This window comes from Schistocerca americana, chromosome 2, assembly GCF_021461395.2.
Source record: "Schistocerca americana isolate TAMUIC-IGC-003095 chromosome 2, iqSchAmer2.1, whole genome shotgun sequence".
Classification (NCBI taxonomy): Eukaryota; Metazoa; Arthropoda; class Insecta; order Orthoptera; family Acrididae; genus Schistocerca; species Schistocerca americana.
Window position 1 is genome coordinate 589,303,203 of NC_060120.1, and position 23,416 is coordinate 589,326,618.

General features: G+C 42.7%; 1 protein-coding gene across 1 annotated transcript in view; it reads right to left on the reverse strand.

Moving 5' to 3' along the window:
- LOC124595829 (brachyurin-like) overlaps window positions 1-23,416 on the reverse strand; it is an 86,793-nt gene that overhangs the window by 17,935 nt on the left and 45,442 nt on the right. The window contains exon 5 of the mRNA XM_047134727.1: window positions 8,766-8,864. Coding sequence (XP_046990683.1) covers window positions 8,766-8,864 — 99 coding nt within the window. The remainder of the gene's footprint in view (window positions 1-8,765; window positions 8,865-23,416) is intronic.

Genomic DNA, 23,416 nt, shown 5'->3' on the forward strand with positions numbered 1-23,416 from the left:
CAATAGCGACAAGTGTCGTTTTACTTTCGCTCGTCGCCGCTGATTCCGCGTAACATCCCGCTGCAGCTGACAACAGTGATCCACTGATCCCCCTTTATTTTAATATAATGTTTCACAGCTGGGAATTCTGCGCGATGTCAGTTCTTACGGACATGTCCGAAAGAACAGACACCACGAATCCATATAAGAAGCTATTTCTTTTACTGCTGTCGTTACACATGCATTTTGTATGATTCATTTGCCAAGACTAGAGTTTCTACCGCCATTCCACGTTTTATGGCTATATGGTGTTCATTTCTTTTGTGAGGTGTTTCTTTGGGTGCGGCGTGCGTTTTTGACATTTGTGATGCTTATGTCATGTTTGTGTGTATGTATGTGTGTGTGTGTGTGTGTGTGTGTTTAATTTTACAGCTTGAGCGTATGTGTATGATATACTTTGCCTAAAAGATGAATCACACTCTCGAAGGAAAGAACTTTATAATGACATAAACGCTATCCACCCACAAATACAAATCACCATTGAAACGAAAATAGAACACAGACTTAATGTCTTAAACCTCATCATACCAAGAGAAACAATAAGGCTGAGTTCAAAATTTATATGAAGTCTATAATCTCCAGCGCAGTTGTTCAAAACCAATCCAATCACTCCATAACTCACAAAGAAGTCAGTTTTAAATATTTATTACACAGAAGGAGCACTACATCTATGAACAAACGTGATTACACAGAAGAACTGAACGTAATAAAATAAACTGCACAGGAGAATGGGTACGATGCAAAGCCAACAGACAAAGTAAACAACAAAATACAAAAACAGCGAACACATAATAGACAAACACACACACACACGCACAGAGAGAGAAAGAGAGAGAGGTGGGGGAGGGGGTAGAGGACCGCTACGGTCGCAGGTTCGAATCCTGCCTCGGGCATGGATGTTTGTGATGTCCTTAGGTTAGTTAGGTTTGACTAGTTCTAAGTTCTAGGGGACTAATGACCTCAGCAGTTGAGTCCCATAGTGCTCAGAGCCATTTTTTGGAGGGGGTAGAGAGAGAGGGGGGGGGGGAGGGAGATGGAGATAGGTGACACTACTCAGATACTGTCAACAGATAGTAACAAAAGGCACGTAATGACTTACAGCAACATAACTACTCACTGAGTAGGCAATATGATAAAGAGTCAAGAACTCAACAAAGGATACCGAAAAAACAACACAATACAGAACAGACTTGGAAGACATAATACCGGCGCTGATAAATATAGCCAGTCTGGTATATATCGATTAACACGCAATTACAGTCAATCTACATATGTGGGTCGAACGTGGAGAAATTGTAGAACCAGATATACAGAACATGATTGCATTCGCAATTGTAGTGATGTTTTAGTGACTTTTGGCTATTGATTACGCCTTTTCTCCAATCGCCCACGAGAGCAATGACCATTTGGGATCCGTGTGCGGTTGTGCTACAGTCACTAAGTATGGAGCATATACAACCACAAATCCAGACTTTTAACCGATTGCTACCACGGTTACTGCAGAAGCCCAGAACAATTTTAGATTTAGTGCCATACAGGACTGTTTGCACTCCTGCATATGTTTTTAACCACATTATTTTATGACATTGTAACTGGGCAACACAGCTCTTCAGCTGTCTTTGCCGATTCGTCGAAACAGGAGTCCGTTGGTTGCCCTGTAGATCGAGTCCTCTAGGTCCGGCAGCCTCGGGACTTAACTGCCTTCGACGGGGAATTTCAAACGATCTTGCGGGCAGTGGAGCAGATAAGATGCTGCTTCAAGTGCAAAATTCCTTGTCTATTCAGTTTCTCTGAGCGATCGTCATTCTCTATAATGCTTGTACCCAGCAGAGAAAGTAGGACAGAATATACAAGACACCTACCTCTAAGTACAATGGCTGTGGAGGGAGGTCTTTTTTCTTGGTACCAAGGCACATGAATATTGCGGGGAACGAAAGCGCAGATGTAGCAGCGAAGGAGGCATGTCGTGATCCTCAGTTATTTCACTGTGCCGTCCCCTTGCACACTGTCGCCTCGCTGTTGAGGTACAGAGTCATGCCGCGATGGGAGTAACTGGATGTGACAGGTAATACGCTGCATCTAGTAAAGCGCACTACGCGGCGGTGTTTCAGCCACGAAGACGGGGTGAGCTTCTCCTTGCTCGTCTTCGCGTAGGCCACAGTCCTTTCGCGCCTGGCTTCTTGCTCCGGCGCGGCGACCCTCCAGTGTGTGGTACTTACGGTGTACAGATCACTGTACGCCACATTCTGTTAGACTGTGTTTTATCTTCGGGACAGAGGGCAACGGAAAATTTACCAGTAGTTCTGCCCTCTGTTTTAAGTGACATTGAAACGAATTTGGTTAGAGTTTAAGGTTTTGTAATCTGTCCACCTTGTTTCCGCAGATTTTAGGGAGATGTTCTTAATGTGTTAACAGAGGAACGGTTTGGTCCTTTATTGTGGCGCTGTTCGTATTGAGAAGTGTTCATTTATGTTCGAGCATTAGAGACATACTTCTGTTCCTGGCCAGAGTAGGCAAGGAGACTGCAGTCTCCTAAACGATTGCGATAACTGAGTATCTTCAATCATAGGAGTTTTCCGACGCAATAATGAGTCCATTGAGTAGCCGTATTTATTTTCTGGACGTCACACTGCATCTCCAAGGCGCCACCAGTCTTCTACGATGCGGAAGATCGACACTTTGCTGATCACTCGGGTGACATTTGCGCATCGAACAAGAGGGAAGAGTAAATTCACATACATGCAGTCCCGCTAATTCGTCTGTGAGTTTTTCGTTGTCTACGCCAGCTTGGGTGGTGGTTAGAACTAACAAAAGGGTTACAAAATCAACCTTTGCAGTGTTCTTAACGAACATAACAGGGGACGCGTTTTGACCGCTAGGTGTTGTGCCAGTCTTGGATAGGGTAAATAGTAGGATTTATAATTGTATATTTGTTAGGATTTCATGTTGTGTGTTTTGCACTTTCATTTTTATTTTACAGTTAAACATTCAGTAATAGAATTCTCTTAAACTAGGTTTTGTCCTTATTCTCACTCTGAATACACTAGACAAGGGATAGATATACATGGAACGGTCAATTAAATTAATTTTTCATGCCAAGAATACCTCAGTGTTGTCGCGAAAAACAAAGCCAGAGTAAGATAGCTATGAATGCACTACTAACGCCATTGATGGCATCTTGCAAAATAACCCACACAAGAGGTCAACTGGTTACAAATTTTCAGAAAGAAAACAAACGACCCACATCTTATATTGCATGCAGTAATATTTTTCTATTATCTTTTCAATGGATGATGAATACAATGTAAGTTCTAAGGACAAAAAGATATTTTGTATGTGACATAACGACAGTTCAACAATTTTAGGATTTTTTTCCTGTATTTGTACTGTGAAACCTTGCTTCTTGTCAAATTTCATGTTTCTAGGTCAACGGGAAGTACCCCTAAGGTTTTGATGAGTGAGTCTACGAGTATTAAATCTATGACATAAATGGCCGCATATTTCGATTTCTTTGACTTGCAAGTTTAAATGTTTTACACCGTCGACGGACCGTAGATCGTAGTATGTGACATAAATTTCAACTTGATACATCTATCCGTTCCAGACAAAAATGTATCTTAGGAGTCGGAACGACAGACAGACAACAAAACAATGCTATAAGGATTCCGCTTTTACAGACTGATGAATGAAACCCTAAAAAAAGATAGGAAAAAGCGTGTCACCCCACCCAAAGGATTACTAGGGGACGTCTTAGTTCCACAGTTTTTTTTTATCAAGATAGGAAGTCATATCGCCCGATGAACCATGTACCATCGGTGGGGTGACATGCATTCCTCAGCGATGCAGATAGCCGTACCGCAGGTGCAACCACAACGGAGGAGTATCTGTTGAGAAGCCAGACAAATGTTTGGTTCCTGAAGAGGGGCAGTAGCCTTTTCAGTAGTTGCAGGGGCAACAGTCTGGATGACTGACCGATCTGGCATTGTAATATCAACCTAAACGGTCTTGCTGTGCTAGTACTGCGAACGGCTGTGATATTTCCCGGGCTCATGCAGCTCTGGTAAAATATTCCAGAAGTAAAATAGTCCCTCATTCGGATCTCCGGGAAAGGACTGCCCAGGAGGATGTCACCATCAGGAGAAATAAAACTGTCATTATACGGATCGGTGCGTGGAATGTCAGAGCGCTTAATTGGAAACTTTAAGAAAGGAAATGGATCAATTCAACTTAGATATAGTGGGAATTAATGAAGTTCGGTGACAGGAGGTACAAGAATTCTGGTGCGGTGAATACGGGTTTATAAATACTAAGAGAAATATGGGTAATGCAGGAGTGGGTTTCACAATGAATAAGATAAAAGGAATTCGGCTAAGCTACTATGAACAGCATAGTGAACGCATTATCGTATCCAAGATAGACAAGAAGCCCTCACCCACCACTGTAGAACTTGTTTATATCTCAACTAGCTAAGCAGAAGATGAAGAAATTGAGAAACGTATGACGAGATAAAAGAAGTTATTCAGATAGTTAAGAAAGACGAAAATTTAATAGTGATGGGGGACTGGAATTCCAAAGCAGGAAGCTAAGGAAAAATAGCCGGTGAATATCGACTGGGGAAAAGGAATGAAAGAGGATGCCGCTTGGTAGAGTTTTGTACAGGGCATAATTTAATCGTCGCTGAAACTTGTTTTAAGAGTCACAAAAGAATATTGTTTACGTGGAAGAGACCTGGAATACCGCAAGGTTTCAGACTGATTATGTGGTGATAAGACAGATTTAGGAATCAGGTTTTAATCTGTAAATCGTTTCCAGGGGCAGATGTAGACTCTGACCACAATATATTGGTTACTATCTGTAGAATAAAAGTGAAAGTATTGGAAAAAGGTAGGAAATTAAGGAGATGGGACCTGAATAAGTTGAAAAAAACCAAAGGTTGCTGAGAGTTTCAGAGGGAGTATTAGGGGACGGATGACTAGATCAGAGGAAAGGAATACAGAAGAAGACGAATGGGTAACTTTAAGAGATGAAATAGCAGCAGAGAATCAAATACGTAAAAAGACAAGCCCTAGTGAAATACATGGATCACACAAGAGATATTGAATATAATTGATGAAGAAGAAAATATAAAAATTCAGCAAATGAAGAAGGCGAAAGGGAATACAAAACTCTAAAATATCAGATTGGCAGGAAGTGCAAAATGGCTAAGCAGGTATGGCTAGAGGACAAATGTAAGTATTTAGAAGCGTATTTCTTTACGGGAAAAATAGATACCGTCTACAGGAAAGTTAAAGAGGCCATTACAGATAAAAAGAAGCAGCTGTTCTAATATCAAGAGCTCAGATGGGAAACTAGTGCTATGCATAAAAGGGAAACCTGGAAGATTGGTGGGGTACATAGAAGGTCTGTACAAGGGGGAGATAAACTTGAAAAGAGTGTTACAGAAATGGAACTGGACATAGTTGAAGATGAGATGGGAGATATGATACTGCGAGAACTTGACACAGCTCTGAAAGCCCTAAGTCGAAACAAGACCCCAGGAGTAGACGATATTCCGTCAGAACTTGTGATAGCCTTGGGACAGTCATCCATTAAAAAACTCTTCTATCTAGTGTTAAAGATGCAGGAGACAGATGAAATACCCTCAGACTTCAAGAAGAATGTAATAATTTGAGAGAAAGCAATTACTAACAGGTGTGAGAATAACTGAACTATCAGTTTGATGCCATGGCTGCAAAATACTAACTTGAATTCTTTACACAATAATGGAAAAACTGGTGGAAGCTGGCCTCGGAAAAGATCAGTTTGGATCCCGGAGAAATGTAGGAACATGCGACGCAATACTGACCCTATGACTTACAAGAAAGGTTAAGTAAAGACGAACCTAAGATTGTAGTATTTGTAGACTGAGACAAAGCTTTTGACGACATTGACTGGAATACTCTCCTTGAAATTCTGCAGGTAGCAGGGATAAAATACTGGGAGCGAAAGGCTATTTACAACAGAAAACAGAAGGCAGTAATAAGGGTCGAGGGGCATGAAAGGGTAGCAATGGTTGAGAAGGCAGTGAGGCAGATTTTTAGCCTATCCCAGACGTTATTCAATCTGTATATTGAGCAAGCAGTAAAGGAAATAAAAGAAAAAATTTGGAGTAGGAATTAATATCCAGGCAGAAGAAATAAAGACCATCAGGTTTGCCAGTAACATAATTCTGTCAGAGACAGCAAATTCCTTGGATGAACAGTTGAACGGAGTGGACATTCTCTTGAAAGGAGGATATAAAATGAACATCAAGAAAAGCAAAACAAGGTTAATGAAATGTAGCCGAATTAAATCATGTGATGCTAAGGGAATTAGATTAATGGATGAGTTTTGCTATTTGAGCAGCAAAATAACTGAAGAATGCAGAAGCAAAGAGGATATTAAGTGTAGACTGGAAATGCCGAGAACAGGATTTCTGAAGAAGAGATATTTATTAACATCGAATATAGATTTAAATATCAGGAAGCCTTTTCTGAAAGTATTTGTCTGGAGTGTAGCGATGTGTGGAAATGAATCATGGACGATAAACAGTTCAGACAAAAAAAGAGTAGAAGCTTTCGAAATGTGGCACTACAGAAGATTATTGGATATTATATGTGTAGATAACGTAACTAATGAAGAGGTCCAGAATGAGATTTTCACTCTGCAGTGGAGTATGCGCTCATATGAAACCTCCTGGCAGATTAAAACTGTGTGCCGGACCGAGACTCGAACTCGGGACCTTTGCCTTTCAGGGGCAAGTGCTCTACCAACTGAGCTAGTTGGTAGAGCACTTGCTAGTTCTGCAAGGTTCGCAGAAGAGCTTCTGTAAAGTTTGGAATGTAGGAGACGAGGTACTGGCAGAAGTAAGACTGTGAGGGCGGGGCGTGAGTCGTGCTTGGGTAGCTCAGTTCGTAGAGCATTTGCCCGCGAAAAGCAAAGGTCCCGAGTTCGAGTCTCGGTCTGGCACACAATTTTAATCTGCCAGGAAGTTTCAATGAGGAGATACTGAATATAATTGGAGAGACAAGAAATTTTTGGCACAACTTGACCAAAAGAAGGAATCGGTTGATAGGACACGTTCTGAGACATCAAATGTTCAAATTTGTGTGAAATCTTATGGTACTTAACTGCTAAGATCATCAGTCCCTAAGCTTACACACTACTTAACCTAAATTATCCTAAGAACAAACACACACACACATGCCCAAGGGAGGACTCGAACCTCCGCCGGGACCAGCCACACAGTGCATGACTGCAGCGCCTTATACCGCTCAGCTAATCCCGCGCGACTCTGATACATCAAGGGATCACCAATTTAGTATTGGAGGGAAGTGTGGAGGATAAAAATCGTAGAGGGAGACCCAATGATGAATAGAGTAAGCAGATTCAGAATGATGTAGGTTGCACTAGTTGTTCGGAGGTGAAGATACTTGCACAGTATAGAGTAGCATGGAGAGCTGCATCAAACCAGTGTTGCAACTGAAGACTAAAACAACAATAAGTCACCTTTAATGGAATTTTCTCGAAGCGTTTCGAAGTTAAGCATTCGATGTCAATTTTGGCTAGTGCTACCTCTACCTCTAGGAGTCAACTGTCACTGGAAATGTCACCATTCGTGAATCCCGAAAGCTATGGACTAGAAACTAACATAGCGCGTTTTCGGTTTTTTTTTTTTTTTTTTTTTTTTTAAATGTCGTTTCCTTAACCACCTAAGACTCTACCCTAGGGGTATCTTACCCCACAGCAAACTCTTCTAAATGACAAGTCACATTTAGCAAATCTGATTCGAACTTTTTACAGACGATCTAGTGCTAAGCATATCTATTCATATTCAGACGGTAGTTGTCTCGTTGTACTAACTCATATGTATCAAGTCTTTGTGAAGCATTGCAGGCCTTTCAGAGCTATGGTCGAACAGGATACATGCGCAGTATGCGAAGTATCTCGTAGGACAAGACTGTCATCCACGAACCTCATAAATGGCACCTTTATATTCTTAATTTTATCTTGCATTGAGGTTCGTCTTTCCCTTATACCACAAAAAAATTATGCTGCAATGTTAATGAGCTGTAGCTCTCTTTTACAAAACATTTAACTTCACTTAGCTTCATTCGGTTTCGACAGATATTATACTTAAGCGTCTCTCCTGTATTGCATTTCGTTATCTACATAATTCTGAATATCTTATTCCAGCTTTCACATATAATGATTTTTTAAAGATGGGTATTCAAATGTAAATTTCGAATAGCTCGTGACTATCTATCACTACCTGATGGACATTCTTTTCTATTCTTCTCTGGATGCATCCAGTCAGCAATTTATAAGTTTCCCATGCCTTGTTGATCATGTGGTAGCTCTTAGCGTTATCTGCTTTTAATTTCTGCCGCAGTATGAGTACATTGCTTTCCTGGAGGCCTGACGGCGCGTTTCATATCTCATGATCACTGATTTTAGTGATTCAGAAGATACTTCCATAAAACTGTTGCGTTGAGGAGATTACTCAGTTTACATAAAGTTTACTCAGATCGTGCAAAATTTGACGTATTGTATGACATGAGACAACGTATACAATAAATGTAGACTCACATGTTGAAATGTATTACCTCTAACAACATTCGGTACCCTTACACCAACTTTCAGGATGAGACGGAATTAATAAAAAGTATAAAATGTAGTCACCAGCTACGTAGAACGCGTGTACTTACTGTCGGTAGTGAGGCCCCAGCCGCTGACCGTAGCGATCTGGCCTTCGAAGCTATTGCTCGCCTGTGAGCGAGAAGGCAGGTTCACCAGCGCGATGTAATCTGTAAAAATAGAAACATATATTTTTATATTTCTCGTTATCTCCCAGGAACAATCAAGACGTAGGACTCTCTTGAAGAATGAAGTCACAGAAGCAATGAAAATACTCTCTTAACTACGATTCTAGTAATCAAGATACATTAACTGTGAACACATATGGACGCATTTAGTACGTAAATGAACGGACGTCTATATAACGTAGTTGATTACGATGACTTAGAAAATATGAGCACTCGACCTACAGTTTCTGAGAAGCCAGGTGTTCTTACCGGTAAAATTAAGACAGTTACGTGCGAACCATCGTGTGCCGTCCCTATCTGTTTGTAGAGAACTGCTTTTGCCGAAAATTTACCACGGCATTTTCTCAGATATTACCAGTGAATCACAGAACATTATCAACAAAGACAAACGATGCCCGCATATATTTCGTTCAAATAAGTAGCTTCATGTTTAGAGAAATTTTGTATAAATGACTTGGCTCAGATAAATAATGCAAAAATCTATGCATGGAAAAGCATTCCAACAAGCAAGAAATTAAGCTAAAAATGGCCGTGGAGGAACTATTCAAATAGGGAAACCGAAACTAATTTTACTGTTAAATTATGTTGCAAATGAGCCAATTAAATAGGCTGAAATATACATTATGCTCTGTCTCTATAAGGGTAGGTAATAATTATCAGAAGATGATGAATGAGAAATGCACGATAATTTATTATTATACAAATCGATTCTCGGCTGTTACTCTACTATCAGGTACATGCGTAAATACGAGTGGTTGTGAAATTATTGCAAGGTCAAATATTTGAAGTGTGGTGTATTTAGCGAATATCTAAGTTTGTTTTGAAATATGACAGTTGGTAATATATGATTTAGGACGAAAACCAGAGAAGTTTTTCAGTAAAATGCAATGTAAGACTATTTAACTTAGGTTAAATATGTGACAAATGAAATGATAAACTACATGAAAATTATAACAATTGTTCTAGTTGCACAAAATATATATCCATAATTACTTTAGGCTTCGGAATACGTTTCATTAAATACTGCGATCAGAGAGCAAGTAATGGTCCCCCTGCAGCGTTTTGTCTCATCCCACTCCATTGATCGGAGACAAGCAGCAGTCGCACTAGGGAATTCTTATCTCATTTGTAGGCTGCCATTCGCACCACAACACAAACGGCTCAGTTTTGGAGTGGTGTCATGATCGGGTATCGTGGACTGCTGATGAATGACACCTCATTATGTTCAACGTCGCATTGTGGTCATCCACTACCCAAGACAACCATTGCCGGTGAGTATGATTTTGACCTGGGCAGGGGACCCATTCTTCCAACATACTGGGGAACAAAGTGGTTTTACTTCTGGCGTCATGATGTGGGGAGCAATTGCCTATGATTTCAGGACACATTTGGTAGTGATCGAGCGAACTCTGGCGGCAGAACAGTACGCCACGGACTTGTGTTACCGCTCATGTGACCTTATCGTGATACCATTTCTTGCAACAGGACAATGCTCGTTCATACATAGCCCATATCCCTATGAACTATCTCCGTGATGTTGAGGTACTCCCGCGACCACCAATATCCCCAGATATTCCCCCGATAGAACAAGTATGGGACCAGCTCGGACGTCCACTCCGACCCAGTGGATATCAAGGACGAGTTAGACTATGTGATCAAAAGTATCCGGACACCCCCATAAACATACGTTTTTCATATTATGTGCATTGTGCTGCCACATACTGCCAGGTACTCCATATGAGCTACCTCAGTAGTCATTAGACATCGTGATAGAGCAGAATGGGGCGCTCTGCGGAATACGGACTTCGAACGTCGTCAGGTGATTGGATGTCACTTGTGTCATACGTCTGCACGCGAGATTTTCACGCTCCTAAACATCCCTAGGTCCACGGTTTCCGATGTGATAGTGAAGTGGAAACGCCAAGGGTCACGTACAGCACAAAAGCGAACAGGCCGACCTCGTCTGCTGACTGACAGAGACCGCCGACAGTTGAAGAGGATCGTAACGTGTAATAGGAAGACCATACACAGAAATTCCAACCTGCATTAGGATCCACTGCAAGTACCATGACAGTTAGCTGAGAGGCGAGAAAACTTGGATTTCATGGTCGAGCGGCTGTTAATAAGCCACACATCACGCCGGTAAATGCCAAACGACGCCTCGCTTGGTGTAAAGAGCGTAAACATTGGACGACTGAACAGTGAAAAACGTTGTGTAGATTGACGAATCACAGTACGCAATGTGGCGACCCTATGGCAGGGTGTGGGTATGGCGAATGCCCGGTGAACGTCATGTGACAGCGTGTGTAGTGCCAACAGTAAAATTTGAAGGCGGTTGTATTAAAGTGTGGTCGTGTTTTTCATGGAGGGGGCTTGCACCCCTTGTTGTTTTGCTTGTCACTATCACATCACAGGCCGACATTGATGTTTTAAGCACCTTCTTGCTTCCCACTGTTGAAGAGCAATTCGGGGAAGGCGATTGTGTCTATCAACACGATCGAGCACCTGTTCACAATGCACAGCCTGTGGCAGAGTGGTTACACGACAATATCATCCCTGTAATGGACAGGCCTGCACAGGGTCCTGACCTTTGGGATGTTTGGGAGCGCCGACTTCGTGCCAGGCCACACCGACCGACATCGATACCTCTACTCAGTGCAGCACACCGTGAGGAATGGGCTGCCATTCCCCAAGAAACTCTCCAGCACCTGACTGAACGTATTCCTGCGAGAGTGGAAGCTGTCATCAAGGCTAAGAGTGGGCCAGCACCATACTGACTTCCAGCATTACCGATGGAGGGCGCCACGAACTTCTAAGACATTTTCAGCAAGGTGTTCGGGTACTTTTGATCACGTAGTGTACATCAGTTATGGGGCAGCTTACCCCAGGGGAGGATACCACGGCTTCCCAAATGAATGAGAGCGTTCAACCAGGCCAGGGTGGGTGCAGCGTCATACTGTTACGTAGCTTCGTACTTTTTGACTATTTTGTAATCACCGAAATAACGTCACAAACTCTCTCCATCCGTGAAGTTTCATGTCGTTTGCTGCTCTCCTTCTGGGAGCTTCACCTTTTTTTGTCAGGCAGTGTAATAAATACTACAGAATATCACATCAGTGTAGTGCATTATTTCATTTATAATGTGTAAAATTGTCGTGTCCTGATACAGGACAGAGGGAAGGCCGGGAGTTTAAGGTCAGTCTGTAATTTCCGAACGAATGCAGTAAAACAAATTTCCAGTGAAGGCAGGTTGATGCCTTGGATCAGCGCCAAACTCTATCACAGGGCATCTACGAGAGACGCTTGTTTTGGAGCTCGACAGGATACTTGCAGCGGGAGATTAATGGAAGTCAGGAGTCTTATTAGCACTATTTATTTGCGATCATACTAACTACTACACCGAAGACCAATTCTAAAGATTAGAAGATGCAAAGGAGGAATTTACTTGCACAATAGGAGGGAGGGGGGGGGGGGGGGATGCTAACGCAACTAGGGAACACAAGCAGCACGTCAAGTACAAACTTGAGAGCAGCACCCCAAGTGAGAGAAATACGACATGCCGGAGCTTATCGGGGTTGGGAACGAAGTTTTTCGCGACGGCACTTATATGTAAAACATGTTTTACTTATCGGGGTTTGCCACGAGCGGCACGGAGTCGGCACCCTAGCGATTTCAATGAGAACTCTCTCTTAATACAAAAACAAAGGTTATTAAAGAGTCGTGGCGGAGCAACATTTCTATCTTCCTATAGTCGACTTGCCAATCCACCGGGTTAACAAGCTTTAGTCGTTCAGCAGCTCCAGAACGCCTCTGGCCAACCACATTTAGATCCCTCCCCTACTCCTACACGATAGGAAGAGGGTTTTAAGGGCGCACGACGGCAAAGTCTTCAGCGTACATTCAGTAACAGATTGAGACGGGTGTCAAGAAAAGACTCAGAACAATAAGATTAAACAGAACATAAGACACAGGAAACAACCTTGGAAAACTACGTGCCTACCCACACCGAAGCGAGGGGCGAAACGTGCCGCCAGCAGTAAAACATGGTCAACTCAGGAAGAAAGTGGTAGAGGGAGCTAAAACAATAGAGCAGATGGAAGTGGCTGGCTGACCGCAAGGAGAAGGGGAGGAGCCAGCCACTGTGCAACACACTAAAACCTCCAGCCTAAAAGTTTAGGCCAGAGTCCAGACACATCACAAAACTTTGAAACCCTAGACACACACGTCTCATCATTAGCTAAAACACAGGGCAGATCCCCATCAACTTGTGCTTCTGCCCTTGCATCATGGTATAAAAGGCAGTCTGTTAAAATGTGCCGGAAAGAGATGTGCACGCCACAACCATCACAAATCGGGGGTCCTCCCGCCGTAATAGAAAGCTATGTGTGAGAGGACAGTGCCCAATCCGAAGACGCGTGAGGGTCACTTCCTCCCGCCTGAGCAACCGCCAGGAGGAACGCCATGGCCGAGTTGTTGACTTCACCAACCGCAATTTATTGGCCGTCACCGCCAGCCATTCTTCCTCCCTCAACTCCATGCACTGCTTGAGGAGTGCAGAAATTACACACTGCAAGGGAATAGGACACTGGACCACATCCTGCTCTCTGCAGGCCTCCTTGGCAGTCCGATCGGCCTGTTCATTGCCCCGTATACCTACATGACCAGGCACCCAGCAGAAGGACACCTCCTTACCCCGCCGTTGGAGCAAGTACAGCTGGTCATATATCAGCTAGACCATCTCCTCAGTGGGGTACAGATTCTGCATCGATTGTAAGGCACTAAGAGAATCGGAGCAGAGGAGACATCGATTGCCCCGAACACGATTCATCCGCTCCAGTGCCTTCAGGATCGCGTGGAGCTCCGCTGCGAAAACTGTATATTCATCAGGGAGGCGAATCCGGGTAACATGATCAGGGAACACTACAGAACAGCCAATGAAATTCTCCTGTTTGGAGCCATCAGTGTAAACGACGGTAAAACCGTGATGCGCATCTAAAATGTTAAAAAACTGAGATTGGAATGTAAAATCTGGTGTACTATTATTCTTAAAATTAGTCAAATCTAAAATAAGTCTGGGTCTCCGGAGGAGCCAAGGTGGAAATCTGCTCCAACCGCGACAGAAAACTTGAAGACCAGCCATATGCATCGCAGAGAGGCAATCCTGTGCGCGAATACCATAGGGCCGCGTCGCTAGTTGCCGGTTATGAAATAGCCGTGCCAGAGGAAGCAGAGCAACGGTATGCAGGTGTGTATGGTGTGGACAAAGTTTTATACGCCTGGCGCACCGTAAGTAGCCGCCGCCGCATATGAAGCAGCGGTTCACCAGCCTCTGCACAGAGGCTTGGTATGGGACTAGTTCTGAATGCCCCAGTGGCCAACCGAAGCCCTTCATGGTGCACAACGTCCAACATCTTTAAGAAAGAAGGCCTGGCAGACCCATACACCGTGCACCCATAATCGAGCCGAGATCGCACAAATGCCCTGTAAAACTGGAGTGCCGGCCGGAGTGGCCGAGCGGTTATAGGCGCTTCAGTCTGGAGCCGCGCGACCGCTACGGTCGCAGGTTCGAATCCTGCCCCAGGCATGGATGTGTGTAATGTCCTTAGGTTAGTTAGGTTTAAGTAGTTCTAAGTTCTCGGGGACTGATGACCTCAGAAGTTAAGTCCCATAGTGCTCAGAGCCATTTAAACCATTTTTATAACTGGATCAAACAAGTCCTGTCGGCTCCCTATGTACTGTGGCTAAGATATTTTAAAATACTTAAAGCCGTAAGTGACCGTCGTTTCAAGTCTTTGAGATGAGGTAACCATGTAAGCTTCGAGTCAAAAATGAGCCTCAGAAATCTCACTGTGTCTTTAAAAGAGAGGACAGTGTCCCTTATCCTCAACTCAGGAAAGGTTAAAATTGAACGAGAACGGTGAAAAAGAACACACACGGACTTCTCGGTGGAAAACTTAAAACCACTCTACTGCGCCCAGTCATCCAAACGTCTTAGAGTATGTTGCAACTGACGCGTTGTCGTTGCAAGGCTTGAAGAAGAGCAAAACAAAGAGAAATCACCCACAAACAAGGAACACTGGACAGGACTTTTCACTATGGAGGTAATGCTATTAATAGCGATGGCAAAGAGAGTCACTCTTAAAACGCTACCCTGAGGGACACCGTTCTCCTGCTCAAAGCGATCAGACAGGACGTCACCAATTCGGTATCTAAAATATCGTGGCGAGGGGAAATACTGAATAAAAAGAGGAAGACAACGACGAAAACCCCCTTCATGAAGCTGCACCAGGATGAGACGCCTCGAAGTGGTATCGTAGGCCTTCTCAATGTCAAAAAATACACCTAAACGGCAGATGGTGATGGCGTAGGAAAGCTTGTTGTATAGCCGCCTTCAAGAGGGCAAGGTTATCGAAGGTGGAGCGAAACCTCCTGTACCCGCACTGAAAGCGACTAAGGAATGTTCAAATGGCTCTGCGCACTATGGGACTTAACATCTATGGTCATCAGTCCCCTAGAACTTAGAACTACTTAAACCTAACTAACCTAAGGACATCACACAACACCCAGCCATCACGAGGCAGAGAAAATCCCTGACCCCGCCGGGAATCGAACCCGGGAACCCGAGCGTGGGAAGCGAGAACGCTATCGCACGACCACGAGATGCGGGCAGCGACTGAGGAGTTGCCAGGATTCTAACATCCAGACAAGGTGGCGGTTGACCATCCGCTCCAAGGTGTTTCCCATGCAACTAGTGAGGGCAACACTACGGTAGCTACTCGGGCTCGTGCGGTCTTTCCCAGATTTTAAAAAAGGAATTAAAACTGCCACACGCCACGAGTCAGGAAAGTGACCTGACGCCCAAACAGCATTAAAAAGTGCGAGGAGGATTTCTTTGTTGGGCCACATAGAAAATGTGCAGTTGTAAACTTAACGAGAGGTGGACTGGAAGTCGAGACTACACCTCTCAACAACCGATCTATGGCGCTGGAAACCCGGATCCTGACTGATTGTTGCAGTAATCATGGCAAAATACGATGCCATAGTGTGGGCAATGTCTCGCGGATCCGTGTGGAGAGTGCCGTTAACCATTACAGAAGTTTGGGGCACCTCCCTCCTCTCCCAGAAATTCTCCTGATGGTCCCTCTCACAATGGAACTTTTGGCGAACGATTAATGGTGTTGAGGAACTGTTGCTACGACCTCTTCTACAGTGGCACCTTACGACAGCGTCTAGGTGGTGGATTGAGTTACCACTTAACTCTCTGAAGTGAAACTACTCCCCTGAGACAAAAAAAAAAAAAAAAAGGCTCTGAGCACTATGGGACTTAACATCTGTGGTCATCAGTCCCCTAGAACTTAGAACTACTTAAACCTAACTAACCTAATGACATCACACACATCCATGCCCGAGGCAGGATTCGAACCTGCGACCGTAGCAGTCGCGCGGTTCCAGACTGAGCGCCTAGAACCGCTAGACCACCGCGGCCGGCCCCCTGAGACAGCTGCAATTGGTAATAGTGTTACTATTTATCTCCGGAAACCTAAATTTTACCACTTTTGCTTGTTCTCCACGTTTTATCTCTGATTACCTGTCTTAGAATGCCCTTGATGGCTACAAACAACATGTCAGATGGATCTCATAAGCGATCCTTATTTGTCATCGGAACAAGTTTAAAGCCATTATGTTTTAAATATGTACGGCCACGAAATAAACGTGGGTGCTAACTAATATGTTTACCGACTGGATTCTCAAATTCAGTTTACGAGAAAAGCATTAAGCGTGATTATTACTGATAATTCTCCGCAATGCTGCAATATTAAATTAAAATACATAAAGCATAGAAATCTCCCTACGGACACCACAAATATATTGCAACCGTGAGATCCACGTATCATACGAAGCTTGAAATTTCACTACCAAAAGAACATACTTGCAATTGTAGGAAATCGAAGCACACGGGGATTTCTCCCCAGTCTTTTAGATGCATTACAGATGTTTCGACTACGTACGTTGCGATCTGTATGGAAGTTAATGGTGCCAGTGACATTTAATGAAACGTTTGGGAAAGTTTTTACATTATTGGACGGTTCTACACTATTGCTGTTACACTTACCTACACTCTATAAATACACAACGACACACCTCCCACATTTCCGCAAGAGAAGGGCCAAATTGCGTCGAAGAACAACAGCCTTTCCGACAACGGCTGCACCCACCCTCTGGGATTCACAACTAAAAATGCCATACCATACTAATTTTACCGGGCGAATTTGTTGCAGTCCATGAGGACCTTGTTTTCCTAGTGTTAGTCGCGGAAATACGACGCTAGTCATGCGTACATCCCCAGCCCTCTCACTCCCAACACTAACCAATAACCCTGGGTTCGGTGTGGGGCGGCGGATTAGAGCCAACAAAATGTAAGAAATTTGACCTCGGCAGTCTCATGACATCTTCAGAAATTGCAAGAAAAAGATTGCTCAAATGGCTCTGAGCACTGTGGGACTTAACAGCGGAGGTCATCAGTCCCCTAGAACTTAGAACTACTTAAACCTAACTAACCTAAGGACATGACACACATCCATGCCCGAGACAGGATTCGAACCTGCGACCGTAGCGGTCGCGCGGTTCCAGACTGAAGCGCCTAGAACCGCTCGGCCACTCCAGCCGGCAAATTGCAAGACACTGAAATACCCACCGCTCAGCAAAATCATTCTACGCCATAAGAAAGATCGCTATAATACCACCAAAACAACTCTTATTTTAGTATTTTTAAGTATTTTATTAGACGACGCGGCAGTGCACCAAAAAGGATTTTAAATGGATGGTGACGAATATGACGATTGAATAAACACTACAGTTTCTGTCCCCAGTACATAAAAATGTGGAACACCATTCAAAACGCAGCTGTTTAAATGCTCATTCGAATGGTGACGTGAACAAATTCGGACGACATCGAACAGTTTGTCGAAAATTTTTTGTTTGAAAAGACGCTGCAAAATACAACAACAGATTTTCCTAAGAAAAAACGAAAACGTGTTGCTTATGGACTTCCGGTCTTCAGTTTTTAAGTACAAGAGTAAATGTCGGCAGGAGATCGAATTCTCTAACAAAATTTGACGAGACCTAAACTACAGCATTATTGGACTTTTCTGCGTACACCACTTAACACGGAATTCTATTAACACTAAAAACAATTTCGGTCTCCTCAGTTTCGTGTTAAGAATTTTTCATCATACTCTTCTTAGAAAATGTCCTTGTTCTTTCTAAAATGCTCAGAAATAGTTATATTTATCATACGTTACCTGGCACACGTAAATAATTTTGCTTTACCGACACTCATTTAGCGCATAATGTCTAATGTGTGAATGCACATTTCAACAGAGACAAGCATATTTTGTTTGAATTTTAATTTTTTGTTTTATTCGTTAAAGTTCAGTTTAGCAGCCATCTTCTGTTTTCAGCATTTGGTCACAGCTCTATTTTCACACCATTAAAAACAATAACTCGCTGGGAAAATAATTTTTTTATGTCCTATTGAGGGTGGAAGCAGTCAACCTGTTTGGTAGGGTATAAGGTCTGACTAATGCGGATATTTTTCAGCGTACAGCACATGAACTGAACAGTTGCTTCCATTTGCCAGACCATAACAAAACATCATGTCTGCCGTTTCCTCTGTCTAGTAATAAGCTTACATTGTGACGGAAAGTGCGAAAATAAAACTCTTCATCTCAGCGTAGCACCTGCAACCTGCGTTCTCAATTATTTGCTGGATGTTCCAATCTCTGTCTCCCTCTACAGTTTTTGCCCTCTACAGCTCCCTCTAGTACCATGGAAGTCATTCCCCGATGTCTTAGCCCGGGTTCCCGGGTTCGATTCCCGGCGGGGTCAGGGATTTTCTCTGCCTCGTGATGGCTGGGTGTTGTGTGCTGTCCTTAGGTTAGTTAGGTTTAAGTAGTTCTAAGTTCTAGGGGACTGATGACCATAGATGTTAAGTCCCATAGTGCTCAGAGCCATTTGAACCATTTTTGAACCCGATGTCTTAACAGATGTACTATCATCCTACCCCTTCTCCTTGCCAGTGTTTTCCACATATTCCTTTGCCGGCCGAAGTGGCCGTGCGGTTAAAGGCGCTGCAGTCTGGAACCGCAAGACCGCTACGGTCGCAGGTTCGAATCCTGCCTCGGGCATGGATGTTTATTATGTCCTTAGGTTAGTTAGGTTTAACTAGTTCTAAGTTCTAGGGGACTAATGACCTCAGCAGTTGAGTCCCATAGTGCTCAGAGCCATTTGAACCATTTGAACCACATATTCCTTTCCTCTCCGATTCTGGGCAGAATCTTTTCATTCCTCATTTCATTAGTCCACCGAATTACCAACATTCGTCTCTAGCACCACATCTCAAATGCTTTGATTTTCTTCTGTTCCAGTTTTCCTACAGCCCATGTTTCACTACTACACTATGCTGTGCTCCAAATGTACATTCTCACAAATTTCTTCCTAAAAGTAAGGCTATTGTTAAATACTAGCAGACTTCTGTTGGCCAGGAATGCTCTTTTCGCTATTGTAAGTCTACTTTGATGTGCGCCTTGCTCCGTCCGTCATGGGTTGTTTTGCTGCCAAGTTAGCACAATTCCTTTACCTCATCTACTTCGTGACCATCAATCCTCATGTTTACTTTCTTGCAGTTCTTATTTTTGCTACTTTCTTCGATTTACTCGCAATCCATATTCTGTACTCGTTAGACTGTGATTCCATTCAACAGATCATGTAATTCTTCTTCACATTCACACAGGATTACAATGTCATCAGCGAATCGTATCATCACATCTTTTCACCTTGAATTTCAATTCCACTCCTGAAACTTTCTTCTCTTTCCGTCACGGCTTCTTCGTTGTATAGATTGAACAGTAGGGTGAAAGACTAGATCCCTAGGATACACCCTTTTTAATCCGAGCACTTCGTTCTTGGTCGTCATTTCTTATCTTTCTTGGCTGTTGTACAAGTTGTACATTACCCGTTTTCCTCTATAGCTTATACCTATTTTTCTCATAATTTCGAACATCTTGCACCATTTGACATTACCGAAAGCTTTTTATAGATCGACAAATCCTATGAACTTTGCTTGATTTTTCTTTAGTCTTGTTTTCATGATCAACCGCAAGGTCAGAACTGCCTCACTGATGCCTTTGTCTTTCCTAAAGCCAAACTGATCGTCATGTAACACATCCTCAATTTTCATCATCGACACGTAAGTCATCCCGTATGATAATATACAGAATGATGGAGAAGAAAATTGAAGGTAAAACTGCAATGTAATAAAAATATTTGACAGTCTAATCACAACACAGCCTGGTTCCAGCAGAACTAATGTATGCTCTGCACTTACCCAGAACCCTAAATACCGTTTACAGTAACAACACTAACAAATGTTTACTGCACGCTGTATCCAGGAAAGTAACAAAGGAGTGTGTCCTCATTGGTTCACTGCGTTTTACACATTATTCGTAGTAACAAAGAGCTTGCAATACAAGAGATGTGTTTCACACTATCGAAGATAAGAAAATGGTCATAGCTCTTAAGGTATGCACTTTGGAGCCTGTATTTAGTGGACTTTTTGTCTTGTTTTTGGTTCATATATCTCCTCTCATTTATAATATTTTCCAATGACACACAATTAGCGCACAAGGCGTTATTTTGACAATGTCATACAGTCCAGGGTGTAAAGTTACGTTCTGATGTGTTAATTTTCAAAGATTCACTATTCAAACCCCCCAACCCCTAACCCCCCACAATCCCTCCTCGTATGACGACGTTAGTCGGAGCACTAGCTCCGATATGTCAGAAAACCAACAATGGCTTTGTCAGTGATTCATAACATTCCCAAGCTAGAGTTGAAAGATTTAAGGATTAGGGTTAGATCCTTGCTCCTCCCGAATCCCAGGCCATTATCTCCATGGGGAGGAACTTGGCCTTCCATTTCCTCCATATGAGAAACTTGCTCGCTGAAAGATGTGTGCACTTATCAACATCCCTTGATTCCATTAGTGAACTAAAAGAACCGCCAATAGCTTCTTCAGAACAGAAACCGGAGATTTTACGACAGGAATGCGTTAAAGTTTCTCGAAGATTCTACTTATTGTAGTTTTTGTGGTCCTCAGTTCAAAGATTACAATGACGAACAGCTGCCAAGATGAGAAACATAGAAGCAGATATCCTGGGTGTAGAAAAGCAGCTTAAATCACTTAATAAAGGCAAGCCCTCCCGTCCAGATTGTATACCAGCCAGGTTGCTTTCAGAGATTGTTGATAAAGTAGCTCCACATTTAGCAATTATATACAACCGCTCGCTCACATAAAGATCCGTACCTAAAGACTGGAAAATTGCTCAAGTCACACCAATACACAATAAGTGAAGTAGGAATAATCCACTGTTTAACAGGACCATATCACAAACGTCGATTTGCAGTAGGGTTTTGGAACATATACTGTGTTCGAACACTATGAAGCATAACGAAGAAAACGATTTATCGACACATAGCACGGATTCAGAAAATATAGTTCTTGTGAAACACAACTAGCTCTTCATACTCATGAAGTAATGAGTGCTATCGACAGGGGATGTCAAATTGATTCAAAATTTTTAGATTTCCAGAAGGCTTTCGACACCGTTCCTCACAACCGTCTTCTAACCAAACTGTGTACCTATGAAACATCGCCTCAGTTGTGTGACTGGATTCGTGATTTCCTGTCAGAAAGGTCACAGTTCGTAGTAATATATGGAAAGTCATCGAGTAAAGTAATATCCGGTTTTCAGCAAGAATTATAGGCCCTCTATTGTTCCTGATCTGTGTTAACGACACGGGAGACAATCTGAGTAGCTGTCTTGGATTATTTGCAGATGATACTGTCATTTAACGTCTTGTAAAGTCATCATATGACCAAAACGAATTGAAAAACTATTTAGACAAGATATCTGCATGGTGCAAAAAGTGGCAATTTACCCTGAATAGAGAAAAGTGTGTAGTTATTCACGTAAGTACTAAAAGACATCCGCTAAATTTCGATTACGCGATAAGCCACACAAATCTGAAGGCTGTGAATTCAATTAAATACTTAGGGATTACAGTTATAAATAACCTAAATTGGAACGATCGCATAGATATTGTTGTGGCTAGAGAAAACCAAAGACTGTGATTCATTGGCAGAACACTTAGACGGTGCAACAGGTCTACTAAAGAGACTGCTTACACCATGCTTGTCCGCTATATTCTGGAGTATGCTGTGCAGTGTGGGATCCGCATCAGGTGGGACTGACGGATGACATCGAAAAACTTCAAAGAAGGGCAGCTCGTTTTGTATTATCGCGAAATAGGGGAGATAATGGCACAGACATGAGTCGTGAATTTTATTGTCCATCTTTCACTTCCATACATTGATGCACTCCATACAAATACTTGCAGAAAAGACCTCCTCACACTTAAATCTGTACGCGATGTTAACAAATTTCTCCTCTTCAGAAACGCTTCCCTTGCCATCCCCAGTCTACGTTTTGTATCCTCTCTACTTCGACCATCATCAATTATTTTGCTTCCCAAATAGCAAAACTCATCTACTATTTTAAATGTGTCTCATTTCTTAATCTAATTCCCTCTGCATCACCTGATATAATTCGACTACATTCCATTATCCTCGTTTTGCTTTTGTTGATCTTCATCTTGTATCCTACTTTCAAGACACTGTCCATTCCGTTCAACTGTCTTGCAGGTCCTTTGCTGTCTCTGACAGAATTACAGTGTCATCGGCAAATCTCAAGGTTTTTATTTCTTCTGCCTTTATTTTAATTCCCACTCAATTTTTTTTCTTTCCTTTACTGCTTGCTCAGTATACAGACTGAGTAACATCGGAGAAAAGCTACAACCCTAACTCCCTTCTCAACCACTGTTTCCCTTTCGTGCCCCTCGACTCTTATAACTGCCATATGGTTCCTGCACAAACAGTAAATAGCCTTTCGCTCCCTGTATTTTACCCCAGCCACCTTCAGAATTTGAAAGAGAGTATACCAGTCAACATTGTCAAAAGCCTTCCATAACTCTACAAATTCTAGAAGCGTAGGTTAGCCTTTCTTTAATATATCTTCTAAGATAAGTCGTAGGGTCAATATTGCCTCACGTGTTCCAGCATTTCTACGGAATCCAAACTGATTATCCCTTCTACTAATTTTTCCATTGTTCTGTAAAGAATTCGTGTTAGTATTTAGTAACCGTGACTTATTAAACTAATAGTTCGGTAATTTCACACCTCCTTTCTTTGGAATTGGAATTATTATATTTTTCTTGAAGTCTGAGGGTATTTTGCCTATCTCATACATCTTGCTCGCCGTATGGAAGAGTTTTCTCTTGCTCTCCGGAGGCTATCAGTAGTTCTAACGGAATGTTGTCTGCTCCTGTGGCTTTGTTTCGACTCAGGTCTTTCAGTGCTCTGTCAAATTCTTCACGGAGTATCATATCTCCCATCTCATCGTCACCTACGTCCTCT